Raw genomic sequence first — 18132 nt, 5'->3', positions numbered from 1 at the left:
AAAAATTATGAGGATAAAAAATTACCCCACCACACTCAGATATACAGGAAAAATTTAACCTGTATTTCCTGCTGTGTCATATATAAAATCTTCAAATGCTCATCTTGCTTAAGATTTGAAATACTCATCTGTGGGCTGGTGAGGGCTGCCATTTATCAGCGTCTCCATCTTTTCCAGCTTAAAAACAATAATCTCTTTTAGTATAAAACTTCAGTTTTCTGTAGATTCAAGTCTGACTTAGGCAAGTGTGTGATCCTGTCCGTGGCAGTGTGTCCTGATGTGTAAAGGACAGTGAGGCCTCGCTCGGGCACGGCCTCTGCCTGGCCTCAGGCCTCTGGCCTTGCAAGGCTGCAAGGTGTCAGTGGGCAGTGAGGACCAGGAGCCAAACCGAAGGCTGCAGTCAAGCCCTTATTCACTTTCAGGCCAGTGCAGGCAAGAGACAAGGACAGGGCGCCATCCCAGGGCTCCATTCCCTGGGCCGGACCTGGGGCCTCTGGCCAGATAATGAGCAGGGCAGCAGAGAGCCCTCTCACTGCCAAGGAGCCTATGCAGAGGGCTCCTCCGCCTTGCCACTGACGGGCAGCGGAGGATGGGAAAAGGACTGTGTCAGCGTGGGGACAGTGCCTTCTCGAGGGCTGGTGGGGAGGCCTCTGAACAGAGGTACCTCGGCTGGGAGTGCAAATGTGGGTATGCGCGTGGCTGACCGGCGGGCAGGCTCGGTCCTTCACTGCAGCTCCCTCTGGAGCACAGTGTGCCCGCTGGGCCCCAGGTCGGGTGTGGGGAGGGCAGCTTCCCCTGAGGCCTGCCAGGCAAAGCCGTGGCATTGCCTGTGGTCTGTGGCCAGGCCCGGAGGGAGCTGGACTCTCAGTCCTCACCAGACCAGTGCTGGTCGAGCTGCTTCCCTGGCCTTGCCCACCTCCGTGGCTGCTGGCCACACACCTGTCCTTGCTTCTTGTTCGTAGTTCCCTGCACTTAGTCACCTCTGCCACCCCTAGCCTCTGCTCGATGCTTCTCTCCTCTGGGGCTTGAAGCTCCCTCTGATCTACTGCGCGTGCTCTTTGCATTTGCATTCAGACGAGAAGGCATCAGAAAACATGTGCTCTGTATAGTCAGTAGAAAGTAATTTTGTCATAAAAATATAAATGACTCTGGAATCCTTGCTGTTGCAAAGTATTTGTAATTTGTGATGATCAGTCAGGGCAGCAGGATTAACGATTGCCATTAGCTCACGTAGTTAGGAGCACACAAGGGTCAGCGTCAGGGTATATAGTCGTATTAAGACTAGGTCTTTTGTTACTTTTACTAATATTAGAGTAAACTTGATATGAAAGTAGTAGCTAATTGTTGAAGTAAAATTTATTCCACAAGAGAGTACTGAGTGCCTGTTGTGTGAAAGTAGGGTGTAATTTTCACTTTTTAACCTTTAAGTCTCTAGGCCTTTATCTCTTGTTTCCTAGACTAAGACATTTAAGAGGGAGATGTGTTGACTACACTGGAAAATAGCGGTGTTAATAGTACTTGTAGTTGGGATATAGGATTATGGAATTGGGGCTGACTGGCGAATAGTAACAGCACAGGAAATTAGACGGATGTAAATCTCAAGAACTTTCTTACCAACTGAAGCTGGATCGGGGAGCGTTGCCGACGTGTACGTCTGTTCCAGACCTGCCAATGTGTGGCTTCTGAGTTAAACCGCTCTCCTCCCTTCCCCCTTCCCGTGTCCCTCGGACAGCGACCGGCCGCAGGTCCCCTCAGAAAGGGCTCTGCAGAAGGCACAGACCCCACGAGGGGCGAGCACCGTCTCGGGTTCCCGCCCGACTCCCCGCTCTCAGGCAGCGGCCCGGGAAGGAGGAGAGGGGCTGCAGAGGGCGCGCGCTCCACACTGGGGTGCAGACTGCGCCTCCCTCTGTAAAACCAGCACGGGTGGCATCCTCTCCAGCATGTCAGTGATTGTGACTCTGTTCTTGTTTCTGCTGTTTTCAAATATTTCCCACAGTGAAAAGTATGTGTAAACTTAGAACCGACAGAAGAGTCATCGTCGAAGAGGCCTTTGGAGGGAGACTGCAGATTCAGTCCAGGTTAAGATGGGTTGGGGCCAGCCTGGTGGTGCAGCGGTTAAGTGCACACGTTCTGCTTCGGAGGCCTGGGGTTCGCCAGTTCGGATCATGGGTGTGGACATGGCACCATTTGGCATGCCATGCTGTGGTAGGCGTCCCACATATAAAGTAGAGGAAGATGGGCACGATGTTAGCTCAGGGCCAGTCTTCCTCAGCAAAAAGAGGAGGATTGGCAGCACATGTTAGCTCAGAGCTAATCTTCCTCACCAAAAAAACCCAAAATCTTTATTCATCAGCTTATAAAATAGATTTGGTGAGATTTAGTATGCTCTTGGCTCTCGTGACGTTTTCTTCTTCCACCGAGAATATCTATAATCCCAGACAGCCCCTCCATCCGTATATATGCTCGAGCCTTTGAGGGACGAGGGAAAAAAAATAGAAATGAGCAAGTGACGTCAGAGCTCATTGTTTGTTCAAGGATATTTCTTGAATGTCTAAACTTGAGTGTAGAGTGGAGATCGGTGAAGGCCTCCTGAGGAAAGGCCCTTTCAGCTGAGCCGTGAAGGGTGAGCGGATGCTCCTGGGTAAAAGATGGCGGTAGAGCGTTTCGGAGGCGGGAACGTGCGCAAAGGCTGGAGCCGTGCAGCTGGAGCGCAGTACCTGAGGGCAAGCCGTTGGCGGGGTATCTGAGAGTGAGGGGAGACCAGACCATGTAGGGCAAGGATGGCAGGCTTTTTCTGCAAGGGGCCAGATTGCACATATGTTCTGCTTTGCAGGCCGTGTGGTCTCTGCTGCAGCTGCACAGTCGTGCCGTCGCAGCGTGAAAGCAGCCAGAGGGCAGGCGTCAGTGAAGGAGTGTGGCTGTGTCCTGATAAAACGTGCGTACCGAAACCCTGAGGTCTTGCTGGAGTCGTGGATTTTCCTAGAGGTGAAATAAGTAGCCGTTGAAGGGTTCAAATAAAGGCATAACGTGATCAGGGTACAGTTTGAAAGTTTATTGTGGCTGCTTTACAGAGCACGGGTTAGAGGGGCGCAGAAGTACAGCCAGAGGGACGAGGAAGCAAGCTGTCACTCGTCCTCCCAGTGGGAGGTGACAGAGGCCGAGCACAGGAAAGTGGCAGTGCAGATGGAGGGAAGTCAGCCAGCTGGAGGCCTGTTTTGTTGTAGAATAAGGTGACCGTCACTAGACAGACACCCTTGGGGGCAGCACCTGTCCGTTCACTGCTGAAGGGTTAGCAGTTTCTGGTGCCTCGCAGGCGTGATGCATGTTTGTTGAGTGACGGCTCTCGGATCGCTGAAGGGTTGGCTACAGTGGGTGGAGAGAGAGATCAGCAGGCATCCTGATTCTGTCTTCAGCAGCTGGGCCTGTGGAAGTGTTGTTGACCGAAGGGAGGGCTCCTGAAGAGGGCAGACTCGGTGGAGACAGAATCAAGAGTTCAGTTTTGGACATTGTTCTCTTTGAGATTTAGGGTGCCTGTTAAGCTAGGTAAGGGAATGTCTTATCTAGTAGGTAGCTGGATCTGTGAGTGTGGAACTCAGGAGGTTAGAGCCAAAGATGAAAATTTGGGTGTCGGCTATAAAGGAAATAACTCAAAGAAAATGGTCTATTGACAGGACAGTGTGCCATTTTCAGAAATGAAAAGTAGTATATTAATGTCTGTTCTCCGAATGAGACTTACATCTGTCAGTTCACTTGTGTACTTGACTGCTTGCTGCAATCCATTTTTCTCCAACTTCTTTGTAATACCTTTGGTAGTTGGAAAGGAACATTGAGCAACAGAAAACAAAAGCCATTTAATTTATACATACTGCTAAAATAACACTGTGCAGTTGATACGTAGCATAGGTCTGCCTAAATTATAATGATGGAGCAGATTTGTTTTAGAGGTTTCAAGGATGGATCTCAAGTGCGAGGCAGGTCAGTGTCCAGGGGCACTGCCTTCGGCACGGTTGAGAGCCGTCCCCTTCCTCTTGCGGGGGCACAGCACGGTTCCTGCGGTTGTCACGTGCCTGAGCTGTGGGCAGAGCCTCTCTGTCACTTGGTGGCCTTGGAGCCCTGAGCGTCTGCTCCCCGTCTCCATGCCTTCAGTATGGCACTCGGAGCTCTGAGGCCTCAAGTGTGGTGGGGGAGGAGCCGTGTGAATGTGCCGAGCCTGGGCCTCGATCCTCGCAGGACCCTCACTTGCTCTTGGTGGTCTCCTTGCTGTGTTGTGTTTTTCCCACAGAAGGACCTGAAGGCCTCTGCAGCTTGACCCCAGTAACCTCACTTGTGTCTGTGTGGTTGGTTTTCTTCTGCACGCCATTGTGGCCTTTGTGTTTGCCCAGTCCTTTTTTATTTTTTCCTAATTAGTGTGTGGCTTAGCTGCTGTGAGCCCGGACGATGTTTTGATGTTAAGCTCCCTGACGCCCCTTCCACATTGTGGTTCAGTTTTATGAAATCCAGATGATTTGGAACAGTGTGTGTGTGCAGTGTACTTTTTAAAATGTTGCTTTTGGGGAAGTTTAGTATGCTACTTCTTACTCATCTGTGGGACAACACAGTGCTTCCTGTTTAATTTAGATTTTAAAATACAAACAACTCCCTCCTTTTTCTTTTTCTAGCTTTTTTTTTTTAAGTTTAATAGAGTACAAAGTGAACGAAAATCAGAGCTGGCTGGTTACGTAAGAGTCTGAGTGTTGCGTTGGTTCTGGTTCGTGTTGGTAAATGCCATACAGTGTCATCGCGTCCAGCTCAGAGTCGGGAGATCTGAGTCTTGAAAGACCAGCTGTGTTGGTTGCTGTTGACACCGAGAGAAGCAGACAGTTGTTTTTGCAGTTGGAGAAGTTTGCGGAGAGATGAAAATGTGGTTCTCCGTCGTGGGAAGAGCGGGAGCGGTGGTGAGTTCCTCCAGGCGCAGCTGTGGACGGACGTTCTGTGCAGACTCTCTGAGCTCTGAGCAGCGCTTCTCTTTCCATTCTCACTTGTTTAGACGTGTCGGTGATTAACTTGCTCATGAAGCAGCCGTTTAACGTAGCTTGTAATTACACACCCAGATGTTTGTTGCTCTGTATTTTAATGCTGCACGTTCTTAAGGTTCATAAAAATATAAGGCTCCGATATGCTTTTTATATAAGGAAAAAACCCATAAATATAATCCTGCTGGTTATAGTATGGTGAAAATTGCTTGCAATAATGGTGCTACTGCTGTGTAATTTGCCAAGGACGTCTGCAAGAATGCCCATGATGTCACTTTCTTCGGGCCACCTTAGGTGGATTTTACTGTAGGCTTTCTCTAAAGCCCTTTTCTTCTAGAAGTGAACGTAAGGACAATTTAAAAAGTACTTGGGATACTTTACTATTGTATTTAAAAATGAATGGTTAATTCAGTAGTGTGTTAAAGATGTTTTAGTTTGTGCTTTTAGACTGTATACTGATTTTGAGTTTTTAAATCTTACTGAGTTAGCTTAACACACAAAATAACGTTCCTGTGCCTTTGGAAGAGGAGGGGAAAGCGGTGTTTGTTGCTGCACCACCTGTCGCGGTCGGAGGGCCCGGCCTTCCGTGAGCTGCGCTTCAGTGCTTCGGAGACTTTGAGACCTTCCTTCTCAGGTTCTTTGTTGTTCTTAGCGCAGCCACGTGGGAAGGCCCTAGTCGAAGAAATGAAGTCAGGAAATTCTTGGTTCCTTTTTAAATCAATTCCAAAGTACCCAGTGTGACTACAGAGTTTCTTCTATGGAAATGCCAGAAATAGCTTTCCATTGCGTTGTGTGACACGACCTCGGGCCCCCTTGGCTTCTGCTCAGGACTTTGGAAACAATGTTATATATTCTTGCTCTAAAAGCAAAGTAGTAAATTATGTAAAAGAGTAACTTTTTACCTATTTTATAATAATGGCCTAAATGCTAATTTCTGGGATTGACTGAAATATTGAATTCAGTTACAATATTAAAATAGTGTCATAGGAACATTAAATGTTAATTCTCTAAAGGAGAACCGTCATTTCCCATGGTGGGACACATAGAAGATAATGGTATCTGTGGGGTCCCCTGGGTGAAGGGAATTGGCTGTGGAGCAGCCCAGCCTCACCCAGTCGCTCAGCCGGGGCCGGGGGGTCCAGGCTCACCCCGCCCGGGGCACCCTGCCTGAGCTGTGCGCAGAAGCGCAGGCGCCTGCAGAGGTGTCCGCCTGCTGTGCTCCGCAGACCACTTTGAGAGTCTCAGGGCGCCCTGCCCCTTGGCCCTGGTGCGGTGCACACGCTGCAGTCTGCATGCAGTTCTCAGGGCTCTGCGGGCCTCTTGCGGCCCCCGGAGGCCAGCCTAGGAGTCTCCCATCTGGCTCCTCTCCTTCACTGCAGAGAGAGGGAAAGGAAGGGTGTTGCGGTGTCTCTCGTCTCGTGTTTTATGCGGAGGGTAAACAAATGAGCAGAGCTGGACCTGGAGCCTCACTCGTGGAAGTCACGCTTAGACTTGCCGCAGCCCCGTACCTGCTGGGGAGCAGCGGCCTGGTACCTGCACGGCTGCTGGGGGTAGGTGCGGTCAAGAAGGAGTTTAAAACCGATTATTTCAAAATTAAGGTAGTTCCTGCCAAACAGAGCTTTACACTGTTACTTAAACTGTAGTCTGAATTTTAGTAGTTTATGAATCAGAACTACTTGTGAGACTAGAAATCAAGCAGTTTCAGACACTGAGAAAGGAACCAGAGGGCCGAGCCTTGTCCTCGCTGTGCCTGATGAGTTTTAAATATTCCTGGGCTCTTAGGTCATCCCGGCCCCCTTATTGTTTGGAAACCTCCAGCTAAAGAGCCCAGGCTGCATTTCCACCCTGAGAACAATAGGGCTGACTTATGCTGCCCTGGCCGAAGGATCCTTCTTCCTTCTCCTGCTGCTTTTTTTTCTTTTGGATTGTGTTTTAATGATGTTTTTGTGCTGTTAATCACATCAGCCTCCCACACTCACTCAGTTTGCCACTGGAATGTTGGAAGCAGAGCTTCCTTCTCACTGAGTCTCTGCCTGAGGTGAGAGTACCTGTTCTTTACGTCTTCTCGAAAGGTCCATTGGAAGAACTAGAGAAAACAAGACATTTGGGAGCAGCGTTTTTCTTGTAGGCATTTCTTATCGGATAGATAAGGCCACTAAGGGATAGGTGCGTGTTTTTCTCTCAGTTCTGGGGAGTGTAATGTGCGGCTGCTGACTGCTTACCTCTGCCCTTTATCTTGCTACTTGGGAACCTTTTCCTGTTCACCGACTGCCGTTCTCTTTCGTACCTTTTCTATGAAATTTAGACAGTTTGGCTTCTCGCTCTTTTCCCCCTGCCCTTTCTTTCTCTCCTTTCCTCATTAGTCCCACCTCCCTCTCTCACTCCCTTCTTCTCAAACCCCCTTCCTTCAATTTAGAAGAAAGAAAAGCAGTTTCAAGATGCATTGTAAGATTAAATACCAAGACCACGCATATAGCCATCTTTGTCATTTGTTTTTTTTTAAGGACTGAGGATGTAGGCTTTTGCCTTTCTTTTGTACTGCCTGGCTAGTATGTGCTTGGTCATCATTCTCTAATAGTCTGAAATTGTGTTGAAGGGCACGAAGGCCACAAGAGCAGCTTGGACGCTGTGCTGCCACGTTCCTCTCATCAGGTGCCTCGCGTCTCGTATTGAAGTCGAATTCAATTCCAAAACTGTGTGGAGTGAAATTCGGAATTCCTGATGGCTTTGGGATATGTGGCTGCTTTCCAGAAGGACCTGTTTTGAATTTGATTTGTTAAATGAGGAATGGGTAATTCTGAATGGTTATGCCTATTCTTTTGACATTACAAATAACAGACAGACTGAAAATACAGTATCATCTTTTCAAAGACCAGCTGAGGTACCTTTCGGCAAGTAATTCTTAAAATTATTTAGCCTTTATATATTTATTTACTATGTTGTGTTCTAATTTCAATAGCTGTGGTTACTCTTCTCGTGTTTGGAAATCAGGGTGGCTAATGTTGGCATATGTGTTTTGTTATGGTAGGCTCTTGTTGTTACTCAGTTATCTGCACAGAAAGAAATTTATTGCCAGTACCTGTGGGTACTAACAACATACATACTGTGAAAGGCGTGAGGTTGTGGAGCCGTGCTGTGCCGCAGAATGTGTCAGCCACATGGGTGACTTTAAATTTTCTATTAGCTACATTAAAAAAAAATAAAGAGAAACAGTGACGTTAATTTTAATAATCTGTTTTATTTTACACAGTACATCCAAAATACTATGATTTCAACGTGTAGTCAATATAATTCATTGATGAGGTATTTTAGATTCTTTTTTCCATACTAAGTCTTTGAAATCTGGGTATATTTTTACTTACTATGTCTTTCAATTTGGACTAGCCACATTTCTAGGGCTCAGTACTCACAGGTGGCCTAGTGGCTGCCGTGTCAGACAGCACAGTTTGAGAGTCTAATATCATTTCACCAACATCTGAAAAGCTGTTTCTTTATATTCCTCTGACTGGCTTTTGGTCAGTCCTGATACAGCTTGTGTTTGCGTTCTTTTAGTGACAGATGTGAAACATTGACACGTAGCAGCAAAAAGCTATAACTTCTGGATCCCATTTTCCTTTCTTAATTACAGAAGGAGTAGAATTACCATAAATGAATTGCAACGTTGTGTGTATATGTATAAATAAAATAGGAACTCATAGAGTTATTTTAATAAATTTTCTTTTTTAGTCTTACTAAGCTAGATTAGTTTGTGCACTGTTGTTTAGTAATAAAACATAAGTGGTTTAATATTTCTGGTTAATAAATTGTGTACAATTTTTTTATCATTGTCTGTAACATTCATATTTGTATTCAGACAAAGTGGGGCAGGTAGCGAGAGAGCTTCATAATGTGAGGGAGTTGTTATGGCTTGACAGACGATGGTTTGGCCACGTGCCTTCTATTGCTGGCCTCTTCCCAGGAAAGATGGCAGCTAGCAGGGTGAGGCAGATCCTGCTTGTCGTTCTCCCCGCCCCACTTCCAGGCCATGCTCTATGGCCAGATTGAGACATTGGGGCATCTTAGAGTTGGTCAAAGATTGTGACGTTTTGGGTTAAAGTAAGTGCCCATATTGATTTGATATATGTATGTATATCTAATCATATATATATGTGGTTAGAAGTTTCTTAGAGTTCTTTCATCTCCAAGTATTCATCTGTAGTTTTGTTTTTCTAAAATAATTACTGGGGGAGCTGTAATTTCTCCAGACAGCAGTTGTATTTACAGTTTTTATGGCCAGTTTATGACCGTCAGCTGCTCGTGAAGCACAGACAGGATTCAAAAAAGCTGCGGCGGGAGGGGACCAGAGTGGAGGGAGGGGGGGACTTGCGTAGAGTTGTTTTGTCCTCAGAAAGGGAACGTGCGTGGGGGAGGTAAGGTGGCCGTGGGACGGGACATGTTCACAGAAGTGCCGGCAGAGCAGGCTGTTGATAGAGGCTGTTGACCCGGCAAGTAGCGCAAGGTTGAGACCGCGTTTGGAAGATTCAAATGCCGACCAAAGTTTGGATACCTCTTAGAATATTCTAGACCCAGGTTCTTTACTTGTACACACCCCCCCGAGTATTTTTTTAAAATATTATATTTCATGTTGCATCGTCAACAACTTTTAACGTCAATTTTTATAACCAATCTTAGACCTTTTGGCTGCTAATGGGTCTTTTGAATTGAGGTCTCTGAACACTCACAAATTCTTATTTCCTCCGATAAAGGCCTTTTGTGAGAAGCAGATGTAATTATAAATTGAGATTACTTGGAATTAAAAGAAGTGATTATAACTTAGAATTTAGACAATTCCCATCAGGTAATAAAATGATATCTGTCGTTTCTTAAATGCTATGCCTTTCATTTCATCCTCCATCACCTGACACTCGTGGATTTGAGCGTCTCTTCCTACAACAGCACAATTGGTGCCCTAGTCAGAAATGCGGACGGTTTCTAACTTCTTAAACAAGTAATTTTACAATGTTATCTTACCAACTCATATGCAATGGATCTGTCAGCTGCTTCCTAACCTCGGAATGTGTTCATTAAGATTCTGGACTTCCTCATGGTAGTTTTCAAGTGAAGAACTGATCACATTGTGATTGCCTTATAAGGCAGTGACTTGGGAAGCTGCTCTGGAAGGGAGGTAGGGGAGGAGCTGTCCGTGCAAGTAGGTGGAACACAGGACAGAGTAGGCATTCAGAAGGAACAAGAATCCCATGGGAACATGAGTGGGGAAGAGATTGTATCTTGTCTGACGTCGGTAGGGCGAGTGGGTTGGCAGGTAGAGGCAGGTGAGCCTAACAGTCGGGTGATGAAAGGATTTTGGCAGACACGTTGCATCAGAAAGACGTTTTGTGTGGAGACGACTACCTGAACAAAGGCAAGAACGTGGAAACAGGGTGGAATGGGGAGACGTGGGACGCACGGTGCTGATGGAGCAGAGTGAGTTGCGGGAGAGGCCTCGACATGAGCGTGGCTCTGGGCAGCGTGGGTGCCCTGTGCAGGCGGCTGCAGCTGCCCTGTGGGCCACAGGCGGCAGCTGCCATCTTGGGTCAGGAGAGCGCTGTTGGAGGCATGCTTCAGGAAGGGTTCTTTCCTAAGGCATGCTGGACAGAGAGACCGGCGGGGCAATCAGAAGGAGAGCTTCCTCGCTTCCTCGTGTGCCGGAGTTTTTCTGAAAGGTGTAATGTAAACTTCTGCCTATTTAAAGATGTGATGGTAATGATGCTGTCAGATATCTATCTATACTACATGAGTGTTACTTGAATATTTAAACTTAGACTTATTAAATTCACATTGCATATAGTATAATAAATTACCTATTTAAAAATGTTATAGGATTTCAAGTTATTTAAATATTATTTGCAGTTCCTATGGAGTCTGCTAAATTTAAGCTTATGTGTTAGTTGTCCAAAATGTGGAGTGATTATGAAATAATAGAGCCTAGTAGTTCCCCTGCAGGATGTGATTAGCTGTCTAAAGGAAGGGGTTGAGAACACGCAGTAATAATGCAGCGGAGCCGCGGTTTATTGTGAACGTGAAACAGACATCTTCCTACAGTGAACATTGTGAGTCGGAAGAGAGCTACGGAAAGTGTGTATGCAGGGTCTTGGTTTATTAGGGAAAAGCAAAACAGTATTTCTTTTATTTTCTTATATCATTCTATTTCATTATTTTTAAAAAGAAAGAGTTCTCTTTTTAGTTTGTCTCAATAAATGAGATTTTTTCTTTATGAATAGTAATCTTTGCGTACCAGAAATGGGGGAGGAGGGCTTGATCTGTAGTTTTAAAATAGATATTTGGTATTTTATTGTTTATATCAGTGTTGCTGAAAATAATTATTACTAGTATTATTACTAGACGTTTTTCTTGTCAGAGATGATAATAATTGATTATTGTATTTAAAAGGACGATTTTTATTACCTAAATCACAAGGACAGTATTACATTACCAATACATAATGCTGTGTGAAAGCGTAGGTAAGTGCCACTCGCACTGCAGACTGGTATTCTGCAATTCAGTAAGCGTGGCTTTTGTGTCAGTCAAGTAGAGAGCAGAAGAAAAATGTCAGAACTTCTAGAACCTTTTTTAAAAAATCTGGCGTAGGGTACTAGCTGTAAGGAAGTATCACACAGCATTTGCGGAAAAAGAAAAAGAGAGATTTTCAGCATCTGGGTCAGAGTTACTCACTGGTGGCTACAAAGAAAATCTAGGCTAGAACGTCAGCTCCCTGAGGGCAGGGCTGTGTCTGTTCTGTTCTTGGATGTGTCCGCAGAGCTCAGGACAGTAGAGCGTTCAGTGAATGTTTGTGACATGAGCGAAATTGTCATTTAAACAGCTGAATTGTTGAATTACACAGTTAATCACAGTTTATGTAGAAGTATGGAATACGTGACAAATGACTGTGAGGTGGTCTAGGAGGGAGCACGCGGTTTAACCAGTGGGGACAGTGGAGGGCTCGGAGGTCATTTCCCACAGTGCGTCTTAGGTCCCCAGGTTCAAGGGAACCCCGTACTGGCGTAAGTGAAGCCACTGAAGGGTCTGTTTAGTGCTCTTTTGTAAGTGACATGCTAAGATCAGAAAGTTGCTGTTTACTGAGTGCCTGCTGTGTATTTTTTATTGTGAAATTTCAAATTTACAAAAAAGTAGAAGCTTTGCAACTATCTGAGTGACATTTTTCATGGCAAAAGGAGCCAGGAAGGGACTGCCGGCTGCCCTCGGTGGCCCTGTTGTGTTGGAAGTGCCGAGTGGCTTCCGAGGGGCCTCCGGGAGGCAGCTGGGTGTCGGGGACGGGCAGGAGATCTGCACAGAGGCGGCAGGGTGGCTGTTGACATGGACGTGGGCGCAGAGAGGGAGCTTGAGATGAGAGGTCGGAAGGCCTGGGTGGAGAGGGCCAGGAGCGCACGGGGGAATCCTGGGCTTGACCAGTGTGAGCCTTTACAGGCTCAGCTCCCAGATCACGTCACCGTGTGAGGTTGGAAACATGCTGCTTCCCAAAATTGAATTGTTTTCTTAAATTGAGACATTTTATGCTCTTTTCAGAATGAGGTACCTAACAGATGGTTTTAGGCTCCCAGAACAATGCCATGCTGTCTGCTGGATTTTCCCTGAGGAAGAGCAGGGTGAGGCCTCAGAGTGTCGGTCCCTCAGGCTGTCCTCCTTAAACCTGTCCTGTCCACTCAAGGGAGAGCTGAAGAGTTTCAGGTGGAAACCATGTCGCTCCCGAGTGTTGTAGAAAATGCGCTCCCCTTAAGTGATGTGTTGAGATCACTGTCTTTATGACTTCCCATGGTAACGTCTTATGTTTTTGCTTTTATGACACAATACCGTCTACGTCACTTAATGATGGGGATGTGTTCTGAGAAATGCGTCGTTAGGCGACTCAGTCCTTATGGGAACGTCTTAGAGTGCACGTACACAAACCCAGGGGGTACAGCCTCCTACACAGCTGGGCCCTATGGTACTGATCCTGTGGGACCACCGTGCTACACGCGGTCCCTTGTTATCGAAACATCGCTGTCCAATGCGTGACTGTGTTTCATGACGATTGAAGTTGGTGACCTGAGAGACATCTGCTCAGGTGTAGAGTACTGGCAGTTACATCCAGGTGAGATTCAGCGTGTCGTGGCTTCCTTTGGTGGTTCTAGTAAATTATCCAATTTTGACTTTCATGTTGTAGATGTGATGTCGCAGTAGGGTACTGGTGATCCCTGGAGCAGTTGATCTGTTACTTAAATCTGTCTCATGCACTTCCTGGTGCTTCCATGACACAACGTGACGATGGAGTGAGGGCATTCGGTGTGGACTGGAGCTTGTGGCTGCAGTGTTTATTTATGATCCTCAAACTGAAGCAGTGCAGAGTATTTTCTGCATGATTTCTTCCTGCCTAAGTCCCTCTTCTTTTTGGCCCAAGTTTTTTCTTGTTTCAAATTTTTAAAAACGTGTGTGAATGGAAAAGGGTCTAAGAGGACGTAGGTGAACGCTGGAAGGCGAGACTGCTGCGGGTAGTTGCTTTGGGTTGGGGTGAGTAACAGTGCGTGGTGAGAGCCGTTTGTAGTTCACTCACCCTTGTGGCTGTTCAGACTAATCTTAAAGTACCTTGAGGGTTCCAGGTCTGTTTTAGTCTTCTCATCAGCTGATTTATTAATAATTGAGTTTTTAGGAGTAATTTTTCCTAATTTGGAAACATAAAACGTTTTCTGTTAGTTTCTTTGTATTTGCTGAATGGAGTGTTAATTCTATTAATACAGTTTTTATGTTTCTAATTTTCATGTGAAAGCAAGAACGGGGACTTGGGTTACAGTTCTCTCTGTGTGCACGTTTTGTGTTTTGTGTTTGTTTTACTTTGCCAAGGGTGGTGGTCTCACTGTGGCGTTTGTTGTTTTCGCCTAGGGCGCCGGGCAGGATAAACTCGGAATCTACGTCAAGTCTGTCGTGAAAGGAGGTGCTGCGGATGTGGTTAGTATAATTTTTAAAGATGTAAGTTTTCGCTGTCCTATCTATTGGACAAATGACAGCAAATGTTCCATGATGCATTTAGCGGTAAAGCACTCCCTACAGTTTGCTGAAGAAGCGCTTGTCAAGTGTGCTCACCACTGACTTCCCTCTTCCTCTCACCTCCCTTTGCTTCCCCCCCTCCCAACACGCACCTGCCTTTCGGGCGTGCCCAGGATGGACGGCTCGCCGCTGGTGACCAGCTGCTCAGTGTGGATGGACGAAGTCTGGTAGGACTCTCTCAAGAAAGGTATTTTTATTTATCTGTTTAAAGCTTAATATTAGCATTTTTAGGGATGTATCATGTTAAATTTTGAAATTGGAAGACAAAAAATAATGCTAAAAAGCTGGGCCCTTACTCGTCAGCTTTTTTTAAGTGTAAAACTCTGACTATACGTGACATTTCATTTGTTAGGAAATTATAAATATGCATTTTAGTCTGGAGCAGTTTTTTTGAAGCTTAAAAAGATATACTCTTAGCACTTCCTGAAACTTCTGAATATCGTCTTACTATTCTTGCTATGCTGACAGGAGATGTTGCCTGGTTAATTTTTGAAGGACAGGAATGGGCAGTGGGCGGTGGGCAGTGTGTCGGGAGGTAGAAGCTGCCCCTCAGAACAGCGGATGGGGCTGTGGAACGTGCCGCCCTCCTCCCATCACAGCTGCCGTGGGGACAGCGGGCACTGTGCTCATTCTTCTTACAGTTGTACTGCTCTCTTCCTAGGGCAGCAGAACTCATGACAAGAACAAGTTCCGTGGTGACACTGGAAGTAGCAAAGCAAGGAGCGATTTATCACGGTCTTGCTACCCTGCTCAATCAGCCGTCCCCGATGATGCAAAGAAGTAAGGACGAGCTGTGGGGCAGTGAACGCGTCTCTCTTGTAGACTGCCGCCCATGGCAGCTGGCTCACTGACCACTTAGCATCTGCCAGGCACTTTACAGTCGTGAGCTCTTTTAATATTCCCAGAAGCCCTCGGAGTAGGTCCTGTTTATCTTTATTATCCCAATTTTAAACATAAGGTGCTGTTTCCTTAAGTAGATGCCTAGGATAACTAGGTTCCCCTCTCCGTGCCGACAGCTGGGGAGCCTCCGGCTGCCCGGCACCTTGAGGCGTTCAGGCCAGAGTAAGCAGATGAATGAACCTTCAGCTTTGACAGGCAGATGCAGGACGTAGAGTCTTGAGAGAACAAGTAGAATTCTCTACTGAGTAGGAATATTTGTACGTGTGTGTGAATAGTTATTTCAGTCCTGTGTGTGCTGAGATTGGACGTGATTCTCTTTTTATATATAGTTTGCTTTAAATAAAAAGCTCAATTATTTGAATAGAGTAATCTGTTGGTGGGAACTGTGGTTTTGTAACTACATCAAAAATCTCAGAAAAAAATAGAGTATAAATTTCGGGCTTTAAAAAATTGGTTCAGAAACCATAGGGAAAAACCATCATGACTCACATTATCTTTTCAGTCGTGATATACTTTACGGTTACTTTCCTGGCTGTGTGCTCCAGGCCTGGCCCTGGCGGAGCTCACTTCTCTGCAGGTTGGTGTTGTGGGAACGTCAAAGCCAGAGCCTGCGGTCCAGACCTGATAGGAACAAACCCAACATAGGCATCCGAGGGCCTGGGCCTGCTGCTCACTGAGACAAGCAAACAAAAGGAGCGTCTTAAAACCACGGGTCGTATTATAGGCCTCGGCGCAGCATACTTCTTACTTTTTTTCATAATGTAATATTTAACGTATTGGTTTTCTAATTTATTAGTTTGCAGTTATTTAAAAGAAGCAAACCAGATGATGAGTTAGAAATCAAAGAAGGAAAGTGTTAAAAGTAGATAATAAATCGGGGTCATCAAGTGAGAAGATAAGAAACTAACAAAGAATGAATAATCACATCAGATGATGGCTGTTCACGACGGTGACAGCTCTGAGTGATCCAAAGAGTGCATACATGTTTAAAAAGTGAGGGAAGTGTATTTATCTTTGAGTTTTAAAATGTTACTTTAAAAGTAGTTTTGTTATTTAAAACAGCTCAGTTTATGAGAAAATAAGCTTTGAAAGAATACCTTTTTCCCATCAGTGCCAGTTAAATCTTGCTTTATTTGAAAACTTTTTAAAGATTCTTTAGAAAGATTTTACCTTTACATAAAAATCGCCTTATTTCTGGGGCTGGCCCTGTGGCCGAGTGGTTAAGTTCCCGCGCTCCGCTGCAGGCGGCCCAGTGTTTCGTTGATTCGAATCCTCGGTGTGGACATGGCACTGCTCATCAAACCTCGCTGAGGCAGCATCCCACATACCACAACTAGAAGGACCCACAACGAAGAATATACAACTATGTACTGGGGGGCTTTGGGGAGAAAAAGGAAAAAATAAAATCTTTAAAAAAAAAATCACCTTATTTCTTCTGCTAAAAGCAAGTTCTTATGTATGGAACCTTAAATATTTTTAGTTTGATCTTTCTTTTAAAACTAAACAGGGTGTTTAGAATAAACTCTTGAACAAATGAAGGTCTTGAACCTCCTTCGGTTTCAGTTTCAGATCGCCGTGGCTCAGGTAAACCCCGACCAAAGAGCGAAGGTTTTGAGCTCTACAATAATTCAGCTCAGAATGGGTCACCGGAGAGCCCGCAGCTGCCGTGGGCAGAATACAGTGAACCAAAGAAACTGCCCGGCGACGACAGGCTGATGAAGAATCGAGCTGACCACCGCTCCAGCCCCAACGTAGCAAGTAAGAGGCGCCTTGGGGCCCTCCTTCTCTTGTCCTGAGTTCTCATCCAAGTGCCTGTGTTGTCGCCGTCCCAGTGAGGAGGGCCACTCTGGTTTGTTACTTACTAGAGTGAAACATTACGTGCATATGTTGGCTCACTGGGTTGTGTTTTCCGTGAGAGATGTCCAAACTAATATTCTCTAACAGGAAATAGAAACTAAGTGAGCAAACCTTTGATTCAACGGATGTCGCAGGCAGGCAGATCAATCACATCTCCAGCAGGGGTTGGCACACTACCAGCAGGAGCCCAGATGGGTTTTGTGCTTTTAAAGGGTTGTTAAGAAGCAGCAGCAGATACAAGCTTTTGCAAAGCCTAGAATATTTACCCTCTGGCCCTTGCCAGAAATGTTTGCCAGTCCCTGGTCTGTGGATAAAACTTGGTAGCTCTGGGCTCTGTGCGCCTGGGAGAAAGGAGTGGGCCTGATCGGCCCTCGCCTGCCACGGCCTCGCCTCTCTGTGTGCCGGCCGCCCCACCGCAGTGTGAAGATGCACGGCGGGCGGCCGGCGCCCTTGCACAGCTCCTGTGTGACATCGCGTTTGTTTATTTAGTAGTAAACTCTCTTCTCCCTGCCTCTTTCCAGATCAGCCTCCTAGTCCTGGAGGGAAAAGTACGTACGCCCCTGGAACGACGGCCAAGATCACGTCTGTCTCTACTGGAAACCTCTGCACTGAGGTCTGAGAGATGAGCACAACCACCCTTACTATGCTGTTAGCTTTCCCTGGGAGTACCTGCGTTATCTCCTGAAATTTTCACTCCACAAGTTACCATGGTTTATAATTCCTAAGTAGTGAATTTTTTATTTTTAATATAATAGGTAAATCAGCTTTAAATTAATAAATGTTTTTCATTATTCTCAGTATAAGATCAAACTCTTACTTTCTAACACAGTTTTTGAAATATATATAGTATATTTATAGTATATTTTAAAACAGTTTGCTGGAAATTAAATTAATCCATTGTACAAGTTGCAAAAAGCTCACTTTCTTTCTTCTTCACGTTGTACAGGAGCAGACCCCTCCCCCCAGACCTGAAGCCTACCCCATCCCCACTCAGACCTACACCAGAGAGTATTTCACCTTCCCAGCCTCGAAGTCCCAGGACCGGATGGCTCCTCCTCAAAACCAGTGGCCGAGTTACGAGGAAAAGCCACACTTGCACACAGACAGCAGTCATTCCAGTTCCGCAATTCAGGTTAGAGAGAAGGGCGTCCATAAATATTTCTCAGCCCTCACAGATAGACCCGTTAGACAGGGTGAGAATTGAGCGGTTTCTGAGACACAGTTGATGTTTTCTGTAGCACAGCACTGCTCTGGTCATCTTTTTTTTTCTTCCTTCTTTCTTGGT

At 45.9% G+C, this 18132-nt stretch overlaps 1 protein-coding gene across 36 annotated transcripts in view; it reads left to right on the top strand.

Annotated features, from left to right (window-relative positions):
* AFDN (afadin, adherens junction formation factor) overlaps positions 1-18132 on the top strand; it is a 139849-nt gene that overhangs the window by 98747 nt on the left and 22970 nt on the right. For all 36 annotated transcript variants that reach the window (XM_070256370.1, XM_070256353.1, XM_070256380.1 and 33 more), the window contains 6 exons: positions 13926-13991; positions 14204-14277; positions 14752-14870; positions 16554-16748; positions 17369-17460; positions 17794-17979. In XM_070256370.1, the coding sequence (XP_070112471.1) occupies positions 13926-13991; positions 14204-14277; positions 14752-14870; positions 16554-16748; positions 17369-17460; positions 17794-17979 (732 nt within the window). The remainder of the gene's footprint in view (positions 1-13925; positions 13992-14203; positions 14278-14751; positions 14871-16553; positions 16749-17368; positions 17461-17793; positions 17980-18132) is intronic.

The sequence above is a fragment of the Equus caballus genome, chromosome 31 (assembly GCF_041296265.1).
Source record: "Equus caballus isolate H_3958 breed thoroughbred chromosome 31, TB-T2T, whole genome shotgun sequence".
Classification (NCBI taxonomy): domain Eukaryota; kingdom Metazoa; phylum Chordata; class Mammalia; order Perissodactyla; family Equidae; genus Equus; species Equus caballus.
The sequence above is the reverse complement of the archived record's forward strand: the minus strand, read 5'-3'. Positions and strand labels throughout refer to the sequence as shown.